Source organism: Chelonoidis abingdonii, chromosome 18 (assembly GCF_003597395.2).
Source record: "Chelonoidis abingdonii isolate Lonesome George chromosome 18, CheloAbing_2.0, whole genome shotgun sequence".
Taxonomy (NCBI): domain Eukaryota; kingdom Metazoa; phylum Chordata; order Testudines; family Testudinidae; genus Chelonoidis; species Chelonoidis abingdonii.
The window spans coordinates 7,111,154-7,123,974 of record NC_133786.1 but is presented as its reverse complement, the minus strand read 5'-3'; the positions used below and the strand labels follow the sequence as shown (position 1 = coordinate 7,123,974).

Genomic DNA, 12,821 nt, shown 5'->3' with positions numbered 1-12,821 from the left:
GAACGATACTTAGTGCTCTCAGCCATGCTGCACATGCAGTAACAACTAGCTGCTCAGTCTCGCTACAGTACTGTCTAGCCAATGAAGAGCAGGTGGCATCTGCTGCAACATTAATAATTGATAAGGCTTCGAAATGACATGGAGAATGTTAACAATCTTTTGAAAAAAATAAAGTTAAAGGGCCACACTCCAGTCCTTCACAGGAGGTCACATCACCTGAGTTGACTTCTGCTCCATTCCACCTGCCTGTGTATGCTTTACTAGGCAAGGAGTAGGAGGACTCGGTTCTGGTACTGCTCTGAATCTAAAGTACAAGTTCCAAGGACCTTCGATTTTTAGGGCTAAAACACAAGCTGTTGGAAAGCAGGCCTGTAGGTTTCTGGAACCTAAACAAGTTTGGCAGTTGTACAGCATTATTACAGAAAGCAGCTCAACTGTGTAACCAAGATCAGACTCTTCACTAAAAAGCAATATAGGTAATTAAATTGCTTGCCCCTGAGTGAGGTTGTCAATGCCTCTTTAATTTCTGGCCATCATGTCACAAGTTTTGGCAGAAGTGGAAAGGGCCCAAAGAAGAACAGATGACTGTACTGTCGGAGAACAACTTAGTTTTTACTTTTTGGTTGGGTACAACAAAGTTAGATGCTTTATTCTGTTGAGCAGCTACAGCAGAGAGAGAGTACGCTAGGACATAGGGTCTTTTTTTAAGACAGGTCTCTCAACAGATAAACAATTACAGCAAGCATTTATACTTTAGTTATAGACAACAATAAACAGCTTCATTTTGTTTATATATAGGCCATTTTGATTTTTTATTTGTTTTTTATTTAGGTGTCAGTCTGTTTTATTATTGACACAAGGTCACAACAACTTTTTACAGTTCTTACTTGATTTATACAATTTTCACTTGTACAAATTTCACATTAGGGTTACAGCTAGCCTAACTCTTGCTAAGAGACTGTCATGCATTCAGAGAGTCTACAAATGGCTGTCAGTGTGTTTTTTTTTTTTGTTTTTTTTGTTTTTGTTTTGTTTTTTGTTTTACTTCCACAGTGCTTTCAGAAGCCTTTCCATACCTATAACAATTAAGACCATTCCACTGGGAGGTTCGTTGGGCACTCTCGTACACCATTGCTCTACCACAGTTTCCCAAGCTTAACTCAGAGGCAGGTCGAGGAACTCAGTTAACTAATTGACCTGAAATCCTCTGACCAGTGATGTTAAAGGGCAGTTGATTAAACACTTTCAACCTTGGAAAGTGCACTAGAAACCTTTTGAAAACTGGGTTACAAAATTACATAGAAAAAGGGAAGAAGGTGAGAGAAATCAATCGTAAGTCATTTAGTAACCTAGAGACCAAGCTGAGGGTGTCTTCATAGCTGTTACCCCATGTTATTTGGAGTGTTTGTGGTAAGGCTCCTGTTATGGATGTTTGTCCTATCTTGCTAATGGGAGAACAGCATTTAATAGCGTGTTGTTTTTTTTTGTTTTGTTTTGTTTTGTTTTTTTTTACAAGGGATGTGCAAGACTAGCATATCTTCAGCATGCCTGGTTGCCTCTTCATTTTGAAGGTTGCCCACCTACTTTGTAAAGATCCTCTCCGTGGCCAGAGTGCTACAGTTGAATAGCTATATCACTTCCCTGTCTCATAGTCCTCTCAAATGCCTCTAAAAGGTCTACCCAGTTGGGACCAACGCTAATAAAAATGGATGTTGCTGTTTAACAGAGTGGAACAAAACCCATGAGAAAAATGCTTGTCTTCATCTTGCAGTCCACTCTGCAATTTGGAACTGGCCGTTCTCCTACATGAGTGCCAAAGCACATGTGTAGGGAAGAAGTTCCTCCCCTCAACTCCTTCTCTCCAACATGACCCTCTTGTAAAATCGATACCAGTAAGCTACCTGGCCTTAACTTAGCTGAACTTCCTTCAGACTAACTTCAAAACATCCATGAAATGGAGAGCTCACCGCTGGCAGGCTCTAATGGATTGTTATAAAACTATCTGAGTCCCAATATCAGTGTGGAGATGGTTTTGTTTTATTTTTGTTGAGTTTTGTTAGAGTGCTTTCAAATTTGTACATTCGGTACGTACTATGTTAGGTCATCACAAGTAGGGCAAGATACAAATGCGAAAATAGTTAAACCTCTGCAATTTGCTGGGACTGGAGGGTGACTTACTGGCTCCCATCTCTAAATCTTATCCACAGAGCTTCTGCCTGGGGTTGAAGACAACTTGTACATACCATACAAGTTCATTAACTTATTGGAGCAACTGTGCAATCCATGAAAGTCTTCCATGTGATTAAAAGTGATCCAATCAACTTCTTGAGCAAGTGACCACACTAGTTTTATTTAGCTGTGAATTAAGACTTAGAATATTCCAAGTAACTGGTAACAGCACTCCACTGATAAGCAAGCTATTTAAACAATCTGAGGAGGAAAGAGATTTTTGCCATAGTACCAAGGTAGTAAGCTGGAAAGATAGCAAATATAAATGCATACCATCAGTATTCAGAGGCAGCGTGTTCTTGATTTGTAGATGTCTATATTTGAACAAGGTGTATATGCATACAGAAGTTCATGTGGACCGTTTTAGTCTCCCACACCTTTTTGCTTATCAAGGTGGTATCAGGGCATCCCCTCACATACAGTTGCCTACTCGCATTTGGTATACTTGTTCTGAGGAAACTTGTTTTTTTTCAAATACAGTGCCCTGATACTGATCTCTGACTTTGAGTTCCTTCAGACAAACATAGTCCATGCATAACTCAAATACTGCATTCTGTTCTGGTGCTACCTAGCATTCCAAACACATTCCATCTCAAATGTCTGTAGACAATACATGCTATTGATCTATTTGTGAATTGTTGGATCCATTGGCTAGCATGGTATCCAAATGACAAAGTTTGTTTATGCACCTGTGGAAAGCCAAATATAAATGTCAGTTTCTGCAACACGGTAAGTCTTGTGCATGACGAAAAGGGTTAGAGCCAGGATGAGAGCAGGTGGGGGTCACGTAATGAGCTTATAAACCAGAAGGCAGGCCATCTTGTTGCATGTTATGGTGTGTCTGACATAAGCTGGGAGAGTCTTAATTGTAAGAGGCGTCCTATACATCATTGGTTGCTTGTGATAAACATGATACGTCAGGGGCATGGAGTAGATTGGCTGGTTTTATTTTAGTATTTTTTAACTTTGGCAGAACTCTGTGAGAGGAACCAATGGTGTTTTAAGTTGACTAAATAGTATTTTCCCCTGCTAATTGGTTTATCTTCAGTAAGCCACTGTGGAACTGATGGGATCTGACAGGCTAGCCCCATGAGCAGATTGACCTTTGCCTGGGCAGATAGGAGATTCATACTTACGGAATTTTGTATCCAGGTCTGTCTGTTCATACAAATGCATAGCAACAATGGTGCCAGGGAGTGGGAGAGAAGAGAGGTTGTAGGAACCATCATACAGCTGCCTTGGACTTCTGCCACATCTCCCTTTTCACCTCCAAAAGAAGCTTAGTCAGTATAACACTTCTTTTTGTATGGCTGAGGGACACTCTTCACTATATGGCCTCATTATTGAATTCCTCATTCAGTGGTCTACAGTGATCTTGTCAGCTGGGGAACCTAGCTGGCATGTTCCCATAGGAGAAGCCATTCCCTGCTTTTGCAATCTTTTGTTCGTCTTAGTGAGGGTTTTCCTGGGTATGTAGTTGGCATGTAGTAAGCCATTACAGTTGTTTGTTAGTTCCATGAGATTTGGGTTCCTAACTCCTTTGATGCTTGTCTTGAAAGTGCCAGCCTTCATTTCTCTAAAACAGAGATGATGGGAGGGGAGGATCAGTTCATGGCTTTGTTTTGTTTGACCATGTATATTGTATAATAAAGGAGCCCAGTGGAGATGCTAAATCTAAGTGTGGAAATGCTGTGGTTTAGATGGAAAGAGGATGCTACCATAGTAAGGAAGGCCAGGACTTTCCAGGGTTTGTATAGTAGTAGCAGAAACTCTCATGCTGGTCTTTTGACTTAGCACTCTGATACTCCATTTTTTGAGTGGTGTGTGGTGGTTTGGGTTTTTTGGCCGTTGTGTTCAAATGCTCCATACAATCAGATGAAACAGCCAGTCCCTGGTACCCAGAAGAGGGAGGGGCCTTTCAGGGATAACCATAGTAGAGGAGTTGATCTTGAGTCCAAGCAACTGAAGGTTATGAAGTGCTGTGTTTTTTTGTTGTTGTTTTTTTCCTGGATGTGAGAGATCTGTTGGCGTATACACTACTGGCCAGAGGCAGATTAAAGTTTTTATGGGGCCTTGTTCCCTCCTCCCCCAAGCTTCCAAGACCAGAGAAGGTCTGTCCCCCAGAGCCACAGCAGGGAGCCAGAGTTCCACCAGTCCCAGGCCATAGTGTGTGCCCTTCCCTTCCTGGTGCTTTTGCCGCAGAACAAGGTGCGGGCACTGGGCTGGGCATGCCCCTCCTAGTGCTTGTCTGCAGGGGCAGATCACCCATTTTTCTAGGGTCCCCAATTGGCCGTGGCTCCGTGGGCCCATTGGCTATTTTGCTACTGCTACTGGCCTTGTCAACAAATCGGTGTGACTGCTCCTGTGGAGTGCATTGCAGGTATTACCAGGCCCTTGTCCCTCTGGAGGAGGTTGCATCTTCTAGGGTAGTTACTTAGAACTCTGGAATGTGACACCAGAGTACAAGAATAGCAATTGAAGCTTCTCTCAACTACTGTCTCCCTTTTCACCTCTAGGGGCATCAACACTGCAATATAACACCTATGGCTGACCCACATCAGCTGACTCAAGCTTACAGGACTTGGGCTTTGGGGTTGTAAAATTGCAGTGTAGACATCCGCTCTCAGGGAACTGGCAAGCATCTATTCTGTCCACAAAAGAAGCTGGAACAAACCAATGAATTATGTAGAGCAGATCTTATTTGCCATCTGCTACAGCACAGGCCCATCTCTTAACTATAAGAGGCCCAGACATCTGCCCTACAACTTTATAGCCCCACAGCCTGATCCTGGAGAGTCTGAGTTGCCTGATACAGGCCAGCTGTGAGTGTTTTTTATTGCAATGCACACATACTCTAAGTGGACAGGATGGGCAAGGGAGGGGTCATTCTTGGGGAGCCTTGCTCCATCTCAGCCTTCCATGAAAGAGAGACAACCCAGTCACTTAAACTTTCTCTTACCTTTTGAGACAGTGGCTAAGCTATAAATTTCCACTCTTTTTTTCCTTCCCCCTCCCACACACACTTAGTTACCTTTTGGATGTGTGGTCTCTCTTGTGTGAGATGGCAAATAAGATCCTGCTCTACATAACAATTTATTTGTTCACTTGTGCCAGCTTGACTTGTTGACAGAATGGATGCTTATCAGTTGCCAGCATGTAAATTACAGACTAAAATAGTTTTTAAGAGATTGTTGGACAGGGCTCATGTTGAGCTATAGCAAGATGGGAAATATTTTTGTGTTAGCAGTGTCCTGTTCCTGGAATATGATATTAACAGGATTTGTATTGAGTGGAACTTGGTGCTGTCTTCCCTCCCATCTCCACTTGTCTTAGCCAAAACTTGGCTTCCATGTTAGTCTGTAGTGTAGATGCTGAAGCACCGACTTCTAAACATGGAGTCTAGAGATGAGGGTCCCACAGACCTCTATCTGTGCTATGCTGCTAAATTAATCTGAGTGATTGGCACTCACCTTAGCCTAGCTCAGGTGCGAGCAGCCCCACTGTAAATGTCTGTGTCTTCAGTGTTTCTGCATTCGTCCATGCGTGTTTGAGGGTATATCCCATAGGGTTTTGTGCTGAGGCCTGTTCTAAACTACAAAGTTAGGCTGAATAAGCTGCCTTGCATTGATCTAGTTGTGCATGTGTCTACACTTAAATTTGTATCCACTGACGTAAGCTCCATTACGCTGGCATAGTAGCACCACCTTCCCAAGAGGTGTTGAGCCATCATTGATCTATTGAGATTGACACAGTGTGAATGTGGAAGCTATTAACTTTCGACCCTAACAGTCCTCCAGCAGCTGTCCCAAAATGCTTGACACTGACTGCTCTGGTTGCAGTTATGAACTCTGCTATCCAGAGGTAATGGGGACCAGAAGGCTCCCTCCTTCTTAAAATCCTGCCAAGTTTTGAAATGCCTTGTTCTGATTGCCCAGCTACGGGATCCCACCTAATAGCTCTCCATTGTTGTACCCAACCAATCATCCCAGCTACATGATCCAGACACGCTCTGGCTTGGAGTAGACAGATATTAGATCTCCTGGGCCTGTGGGGAGAAGCGGCTGTGCGAGCCCAGCTGTAGACCAACTGTAGTGACATGGGCATCTATGAGCGGATGGCAAGGGGGATGCAATAGAGAGTATGACAGGGATCAGCTGCAGTGCTGTAGGAAAGTAAACGAACTGTGGCAGATCAGGAGGCCAACAGTGTCTTGATATGCTGCAGTGTGGCTAGTCATATTGAAAGCACCCACTTAATTGAGGATACATTTTGACAGACTCATAGGGTCAGTGACAAACACTGTAATGAACATAAATGTATGGTAGGCACAACAAAATTAATAGCTGCCTTATTAGTGTTACATTCACAGATGTTCACCAACCACTACACAATTTGTATCAGGCCTCCAAATTGCAGGAGCACGGTGTACTACAAGTGTCAGAGGGGTAGCCGTGTTAGTCTGAATCTGTAAAAGCAACGAAGAGTCCTGTGGCACCTTAGACTAACAGACGTATTGGAGCATGAGCTTTTGTGGGTGCATGTCATCCGACAAAGTGGGTATTCCCCCACGAAAGCTCATGCTCCGATACGTCTATTAGTCTATGAGGTGCCACAGGATCTTGGCTGAGTATACCACAAGGCATTACTGTGGGTTGCTGTTTTTAAAGTGCTTTCTCAAAGCCTCTCTGAGCTCCACACTGAGCTCTTCTGATAGCCTTTGTATCTGACTGGTCAAACTCAGTAGACAGCTGCTCCGCCATCTCCTTCTATCCCATTGACGTTTCTTCCCCCATGAATCACAGGTAATTGTACATTCTTGTGGTAATATCAGGAAAAAGGTGTAAATATTGAGTTGACCTTATCTCCTAAATGTCAACAGTATGCTCGTTGCTATGCAATTCTTGCCTCAAGGTGTGTTGCTATATCTTCTCTGGTAGTGATTCAGAAGGGGAGTCTGTGTGACTAGTGGTTATGCAGGCTAGTTTCTTTAATATGTCGCAACTGGTGGCTGCCTGCGGCTTGATGCAGTTGAAGTCTTCACTTGATTGTTCAGCTGCCTGCTTTAAATTTACTCTCATTGACATAGGTTAATAGGGACCTGTAGGCAACAGAGTGTGAACAGTACTATGTGTGTGCACTCTGGAAGGTTAAATGTGCGGGGAAGGTTAGCGACCTAAAGCCACAGTGTCTGTTAGCGTAAAGGAGCCCTGAGGCAATAACGCTTCTGCTCTAATTGTTGCTAGTCCCCTTGTCTGAAACACTTATAACAAATCTCCATGTTCAGTGCTTGAATTGCTTTAGAATTGGGAGTGAGTTTTGTGGTCCACCTTCCTTAGCCGCCTCACTTTACAAGGGCTATTAAAAAATAATCAGGATGTTGAATTTCCAGTGTAACTCCGGCCTGATCAATTTAAAAACTCAGTTGCATGATGAGTCTGCCTAATCCCCTCCTTTTGGGCAGTTAGTAAGGTTTCAGAAGCAGCAGCCTGAGCTTTCATGTCATTGATACATTTGCTGTATGCCCAGATGATGGGTCTGCACTGGCATGTGCTGCAAGTTTCGTATCGTATGACTCCAATCTCAGGTAGTGGTGGTGGATGGACTGGACAACGGAATTTTGCATCAAGGTTGTGCCAATACAAATATCCATAGGAATGCACTAAAGGAGGGAGGGGATGGCAGGCTTTGTAGAGTTCAAGTTAGCAGCTCCTTGGCTCTTGTACCATATACTTCCACACACACAAAAAAAAAAAAAAAAATTGAGTCTCAAACCCCCCGGCCCCCAACACACACACACACCCATTCCATTTCTCAGCACCAGCTGGTTTAAAACTCTGAGCAGAGTATAATTGCTGTTGGGTGTGTTTCAAGAGCCCTTGCTGGGTATTTCTAACCAAGACCTTGCCCATGTTAACTGTTAACATCACTTTTTCCTCTGTGTTGGTGTTTAGAGGTGAGCTCTTGAATCTCTCCAGAAGTCTGTGCCCCAGAGTGTGTTCTGGAATCTGCAAATGACTTGTACTGTACTGGTCTTTAGTAAACTAACTACATGCTGTGGAATGATAGAGGAAGGGTGGCAAGGCTTTAAAGAAAACTCTGTACCCCTTTTAAAGGTGACTAAAACAACTCTAGTTCTCTGAAGCACATGAAACTAACTGCTTCATATGAAGAAACAGTATCTTCATCTCTCTTAACAGGCGCTTGCAGCCAATGCTGGAACAGGATTTGCTGTGGCTGAGCCTCAGATTGCCATGTTCTGTGGGAAGCTAAATATGCATGTGAATATCCAGACTGGGAAATGGGAGCCTGATACTTCTGGGACTAAGAGCTGCTTTGGAACAAAGGAAGAAATTCTACGATACTGTGAGGAGGTGAGGAGATTCTGCTCTGGAGCTGAGCTTTAACTGCTTTCCAGATAATTGTGACGCTTCTGGTAAACCATCACTTGAGTTCTCCACCTAGTATGTTTGCTGGGTGAAAGCTCAAACAGAAGGCTTATTTTACTACTGTGGCATACCGTTTCTGTAATTTGAATGTCAATGTACAGTTGAAAACCAAAAAAGTTCTCTGAGAGCCTTTTCTCAAAGACTATCTTGAGTATTGACTTAGGCTAGGATTTTCAAAGAAGCTGAAGTGAGCTAGGTAGCTGCTAAGTCACATTAAGATTCAGTGGGACTTGGGTGCCTAATTCCTTTGGGGTCCTTTAAGCATTTTTTATGACCAAAACCAACATCTACACTTAAATCAGAATATGTGCAAAATGGTGTCACCGCTGTCAGGATTCCAAGACTGCGTTTCATATTGACTCTATTATTTGAAATTCAGTCTTGTTGTGGGCATTACATTCAGGCTGACACAAAGCTGCTAAATATTAGGAAAACATCTTTATGAAAATGTTGTTGACAGTGTTTGAAAGGTTTTTATTTGTTTTTACAAACTTCCCTTCCCTCTCCAATACGCTGTAGATACTCAGCCTTGCAAAATCTATTTATCCCCTGATCTGAGATGAGGAACGCTGACAAGCAAATAACTTGTAATTTTTTTAATTTTATTTTGGGTAGCATGATGCAGGTGGTAGAACAGACTGTGGCTGGGCTGGCAAACTTTCATGACTATTATACAAGGCTGATATAACTAGTACTTCATCTCGTTTAGGTAGCGCTAACTAAATATAAGCCAGTGTCTAGACTTGTGGAGAACTTCAAGACATAGCAATCATATTAATGCATTCTACATCTTAGGTTTCCTTAACCCAATTAAGCTGAATGAGCTTGCTTGAGTTTAGAGAAGCAGTTGGTTTCACATCTTCTTCCTCCCCCCATCCCCACCTCAGTATTTAAGAGATTACTTTTATTATGTCACTCTCTGTGTTTTTGCCAGTGTTAGCATGCATGTATCTTGGTCTGTGTTTTTTAGCATATGGGGTTTTTTTGAACAGATCTATCCAGAGCTTCAGATTACAAATGTGGTAGAAGCCAACCAACCAGTCAGCATTGACAACTGGTGTAAGAAAGGCAAGAAGCAGTGCAAGGGCCACACGCACATTGTTGTGCCCTACAAGTGTCTGGGTAAGTACTTAATGTGGAGCAGGCCTTCAATGACAGAAATAATTCAGTCAAACATCTTTTCCCTTAAGGATCAGAGGTCACTACCTGGTTTGCTAGGAGAAGAAACCTACCTAAAGGGTTTTCACATCAGATCCCTACTTTTGTGTCTAGGTTTCTCTAAAACAAATTTATAAGATGAAATTCTGTACACTCTTTCCCAGATCAACAGCTTGATAACTGTGTTGTAATAATAGTGGCTGGGATTGAAAAGGAAATGTGCGCCCCCCCCGCCCCAGTCCCCACCTTTATGCCATGGGCATAAAACCTGAAGTCTCTTATACTAGTATCACAAACTCTGGGCTTTAATACTCTGACCCTATTTCTGTGAACCTTTAATGTTTTGTTTCCTTGGAGACTCAAATACTCAGGTGTGTTCGTATTCCCTGCTTTGGTCTTGGCAAGAAATATTTTTTTTAGGCTTTTTATATCTAGCTGTTTCAAATGGTTCCTCATTCTTGTGACTGGAATCCAAAATGTCTTCTGTTTTGACTGCAATTGACCACTAGACGTGACATGATTGATTAAACCGTACTTATTGCTGAATCTAGCTATCAGGCAAGATGTCTAGCTATTTTGCAGCCAAGGCTTTTGACCTGTGACTTGTCCCTACTCCTGTAAGCACATTCTGCCCATCCCAAGAGTTACCAGCAGACTGAGCTTGCTCCAATTTCTTATCTGTTCTTTGCTGAAGCAGACTTGCTCAGCTACTTGGAACAAATTCTGTCCTATGTCATCGAACACTGTTAGTTGCAATAAGGCTTCATAGGAAATGCTCTGAGAATCAGTTTCTTTTCCTATAGCGCTTCAAAGGATTTTTGCATCCATTTGAAGACTGAATTTAGTTAGAGTCTAGCTAGGTAAAGTAGATCCACAGGATTACAGGGCTGTTTTGCCTTTCTGTGTAACGTTTTTCATAAGAGGATCTCCAAGCACTTCACAAACACTAATACCCTCCTCCCCAGATTGTTTGGATACTAAATGTATCATCCTTACTTTACACATGGGGAAACTGAGATACAGAGGATAAATGACCTGTCCATGGTTATTCTGGCTATCTCTCACAGAAGTGAGAATGAAAGTCTGGTCTCCTGATGGCTGGCCTACTCCATAGGACACAAGGCAATCCTTCCTCAGGACTGACCTTCAACTAAGAACCAAGGTTTTTAAGATGCCTGTACTATAGAACTCTGCCCAACAATTTGACTTGTGTTAAATCTGCTGGGTAATTCCTCCTCTCTCATAAACATATCCTAGCCAGCATCTTGCCCGCTCTGAAGTCTGTAGACAATTAGGACAGTTTTGAAGCAGTGCTGACATACAAGTAAACATCTTGGTTTAAAGTAGAGCATGTAAAGACTGTCAGGCTTTGGAGGACAGGTCAGTCAATGGCTGTTAGCCAAGAAGGTCAGGGATGTAATCCCATGCTCTGGGTGTCCCTAAATCTCCAGCTGCCAGAAACTGGAACTGGACAGCAGGGGATGGATGGGTCACTCAAAATTGCCCTGTTCTGTTCATTCCCTGTGAAGCATCTGGCACTGGTCACTGTCAGAAGGCAGAATACTGGACTAGAAGGACCTTTGGTCTGACCTAGTATCACCATTATTATGAAAATGAAGGCCCAGCATGTAGGACAACTTTTTATTTTTGTTTTCCCAGTTTCAAGTGATGGGGTGTGTGTTCAGATAAAACACACCTTCATTATTAGGATAGATTTCTAAAATCACTTGTAAACAAATGACCTGTGCCCTGGGAAGGAAGGTCTGATTTGATTCCAATCCAAGTACCTATTCTCATGTACAAAGTACTTCTGAGTTCCATTTGTTGCTTCTCTTCCATGCTGCACTAATCCTCTGTCCACCTTCAGACAGGATCTCACTACCAGGTGAAGTTAAACTTTTTGTGCACTGTAGAAGAGGTTTTTTTAGTTTCTTAGAGATTGAGATGAGACTCTCTTAGCACTGTCACTAAACTATAAAATAAACTTAACAATAGGATGATGGGTGCAGGACTGAGTTTGGTGAAGTGTGGAAAGGCAAACTGCTGACAATTCTGGTGAAGCTGTTAGCAGGGAATGCCTGACCTGGGTGGCTCTGATCTCTGAGGGTATGTCTACATATCAGTTAAGCAGCTGGCCCATGTCAGCTGACTTGAGCTTGCTGTGCTAGGGCTGTGGAGCTGTACAATTGTTATGTAGACATTTTGACCTCAGGCTGGGAGAGGGGAGATTGTCCCAGAGTCTGAGCTCCAGCTCAAGCCCTATTGTCTGCCCAGCAATTTTTAACCGTACAGCTTGAGCCCAAACGACCAACGCTGGCTATCCATGGCCGTGCTGCAGGACTGTCTTATTCTAGTGGAGATATACCCTGAAAAGGGAGAGCATTATAAACACTGGGGCAAATATTGCATAACATAGACTATGGATGTGTTCTGTTCTTAAATTGTCATTCCTTCAGTAGAGGAGATAACCTTAAACTTATAAGAGATGGCAGGAGATGGGGACCAACACCTCTCTCTAGTTTGAGAAACTGAAGAATGGATGTGGCCTTTATTACTTTGCACCTGTTTTCAGATAATGTACTTCATAGACTGAGTTTTGACTTGCACACATCCATGTGCAGAAGAAATGTTTCTCCAAGGGTTCTGAAGTCTTTGGTATTATGAGTAGTCTAGGCGCTGACTCTGTGGGTGCTCCCCTGGAGCACCTACGGGGGGGGGGGGGGGAGAAGGTAGGTGCTTAGCACCCACCAGCAGCCCCCCTACCAGCACCTCTGTCTCCCAGCCTCTGCAATCAACTGTTTTGCAGTATGCAGGAGGCATTGGGGAAATGGGAGGAGCAGGGGTGGGAAGAGGCAGGGCAGGGATTGGGCCTTGGAAGGGAGGAGTAGGGGTGAGACTTGGGGCAGAGCCAGGAGGGAAGTACCCCCTAGCCACATTGCAAAGTCACTGCTGATGATCTGTATGGGATTGCTGCAAATTTGTCCACAC

At 43.2% G+C, this 12,821-nt stretch overlaps 1 protein-coding gene across 8 annotated transcripts in view; it reads left to right on the top strand.

Annotated features, from left to right (window-relative positions):
- Positions 1 to 12,821, top strand: part of APLP2 (amyloid beta precursor like protein 2) — a 71,123-nt gene that overhangs the window by 33,705 nt on the left and 24,597 nt on the right. For all 8 annotated transcript variants that reach the window (XM_032802319.2, XM_075073487.1, XM_075073486.1 and 5 more), the window contains exons 2-3: positions 8,427 to 8,600; positions 9,668 to 9,797. In XM_032802319.2, coding sequence (XP_032658210.1) covers positions 8,427 to 8,600; positions 9,668 to 9,797 — 304 coding nt within the window. The remainder of the gene's footprint in view (positions 1 to 8,426; positions 8,601 to 9,667; positions 9,798 to 12,821) is intronic.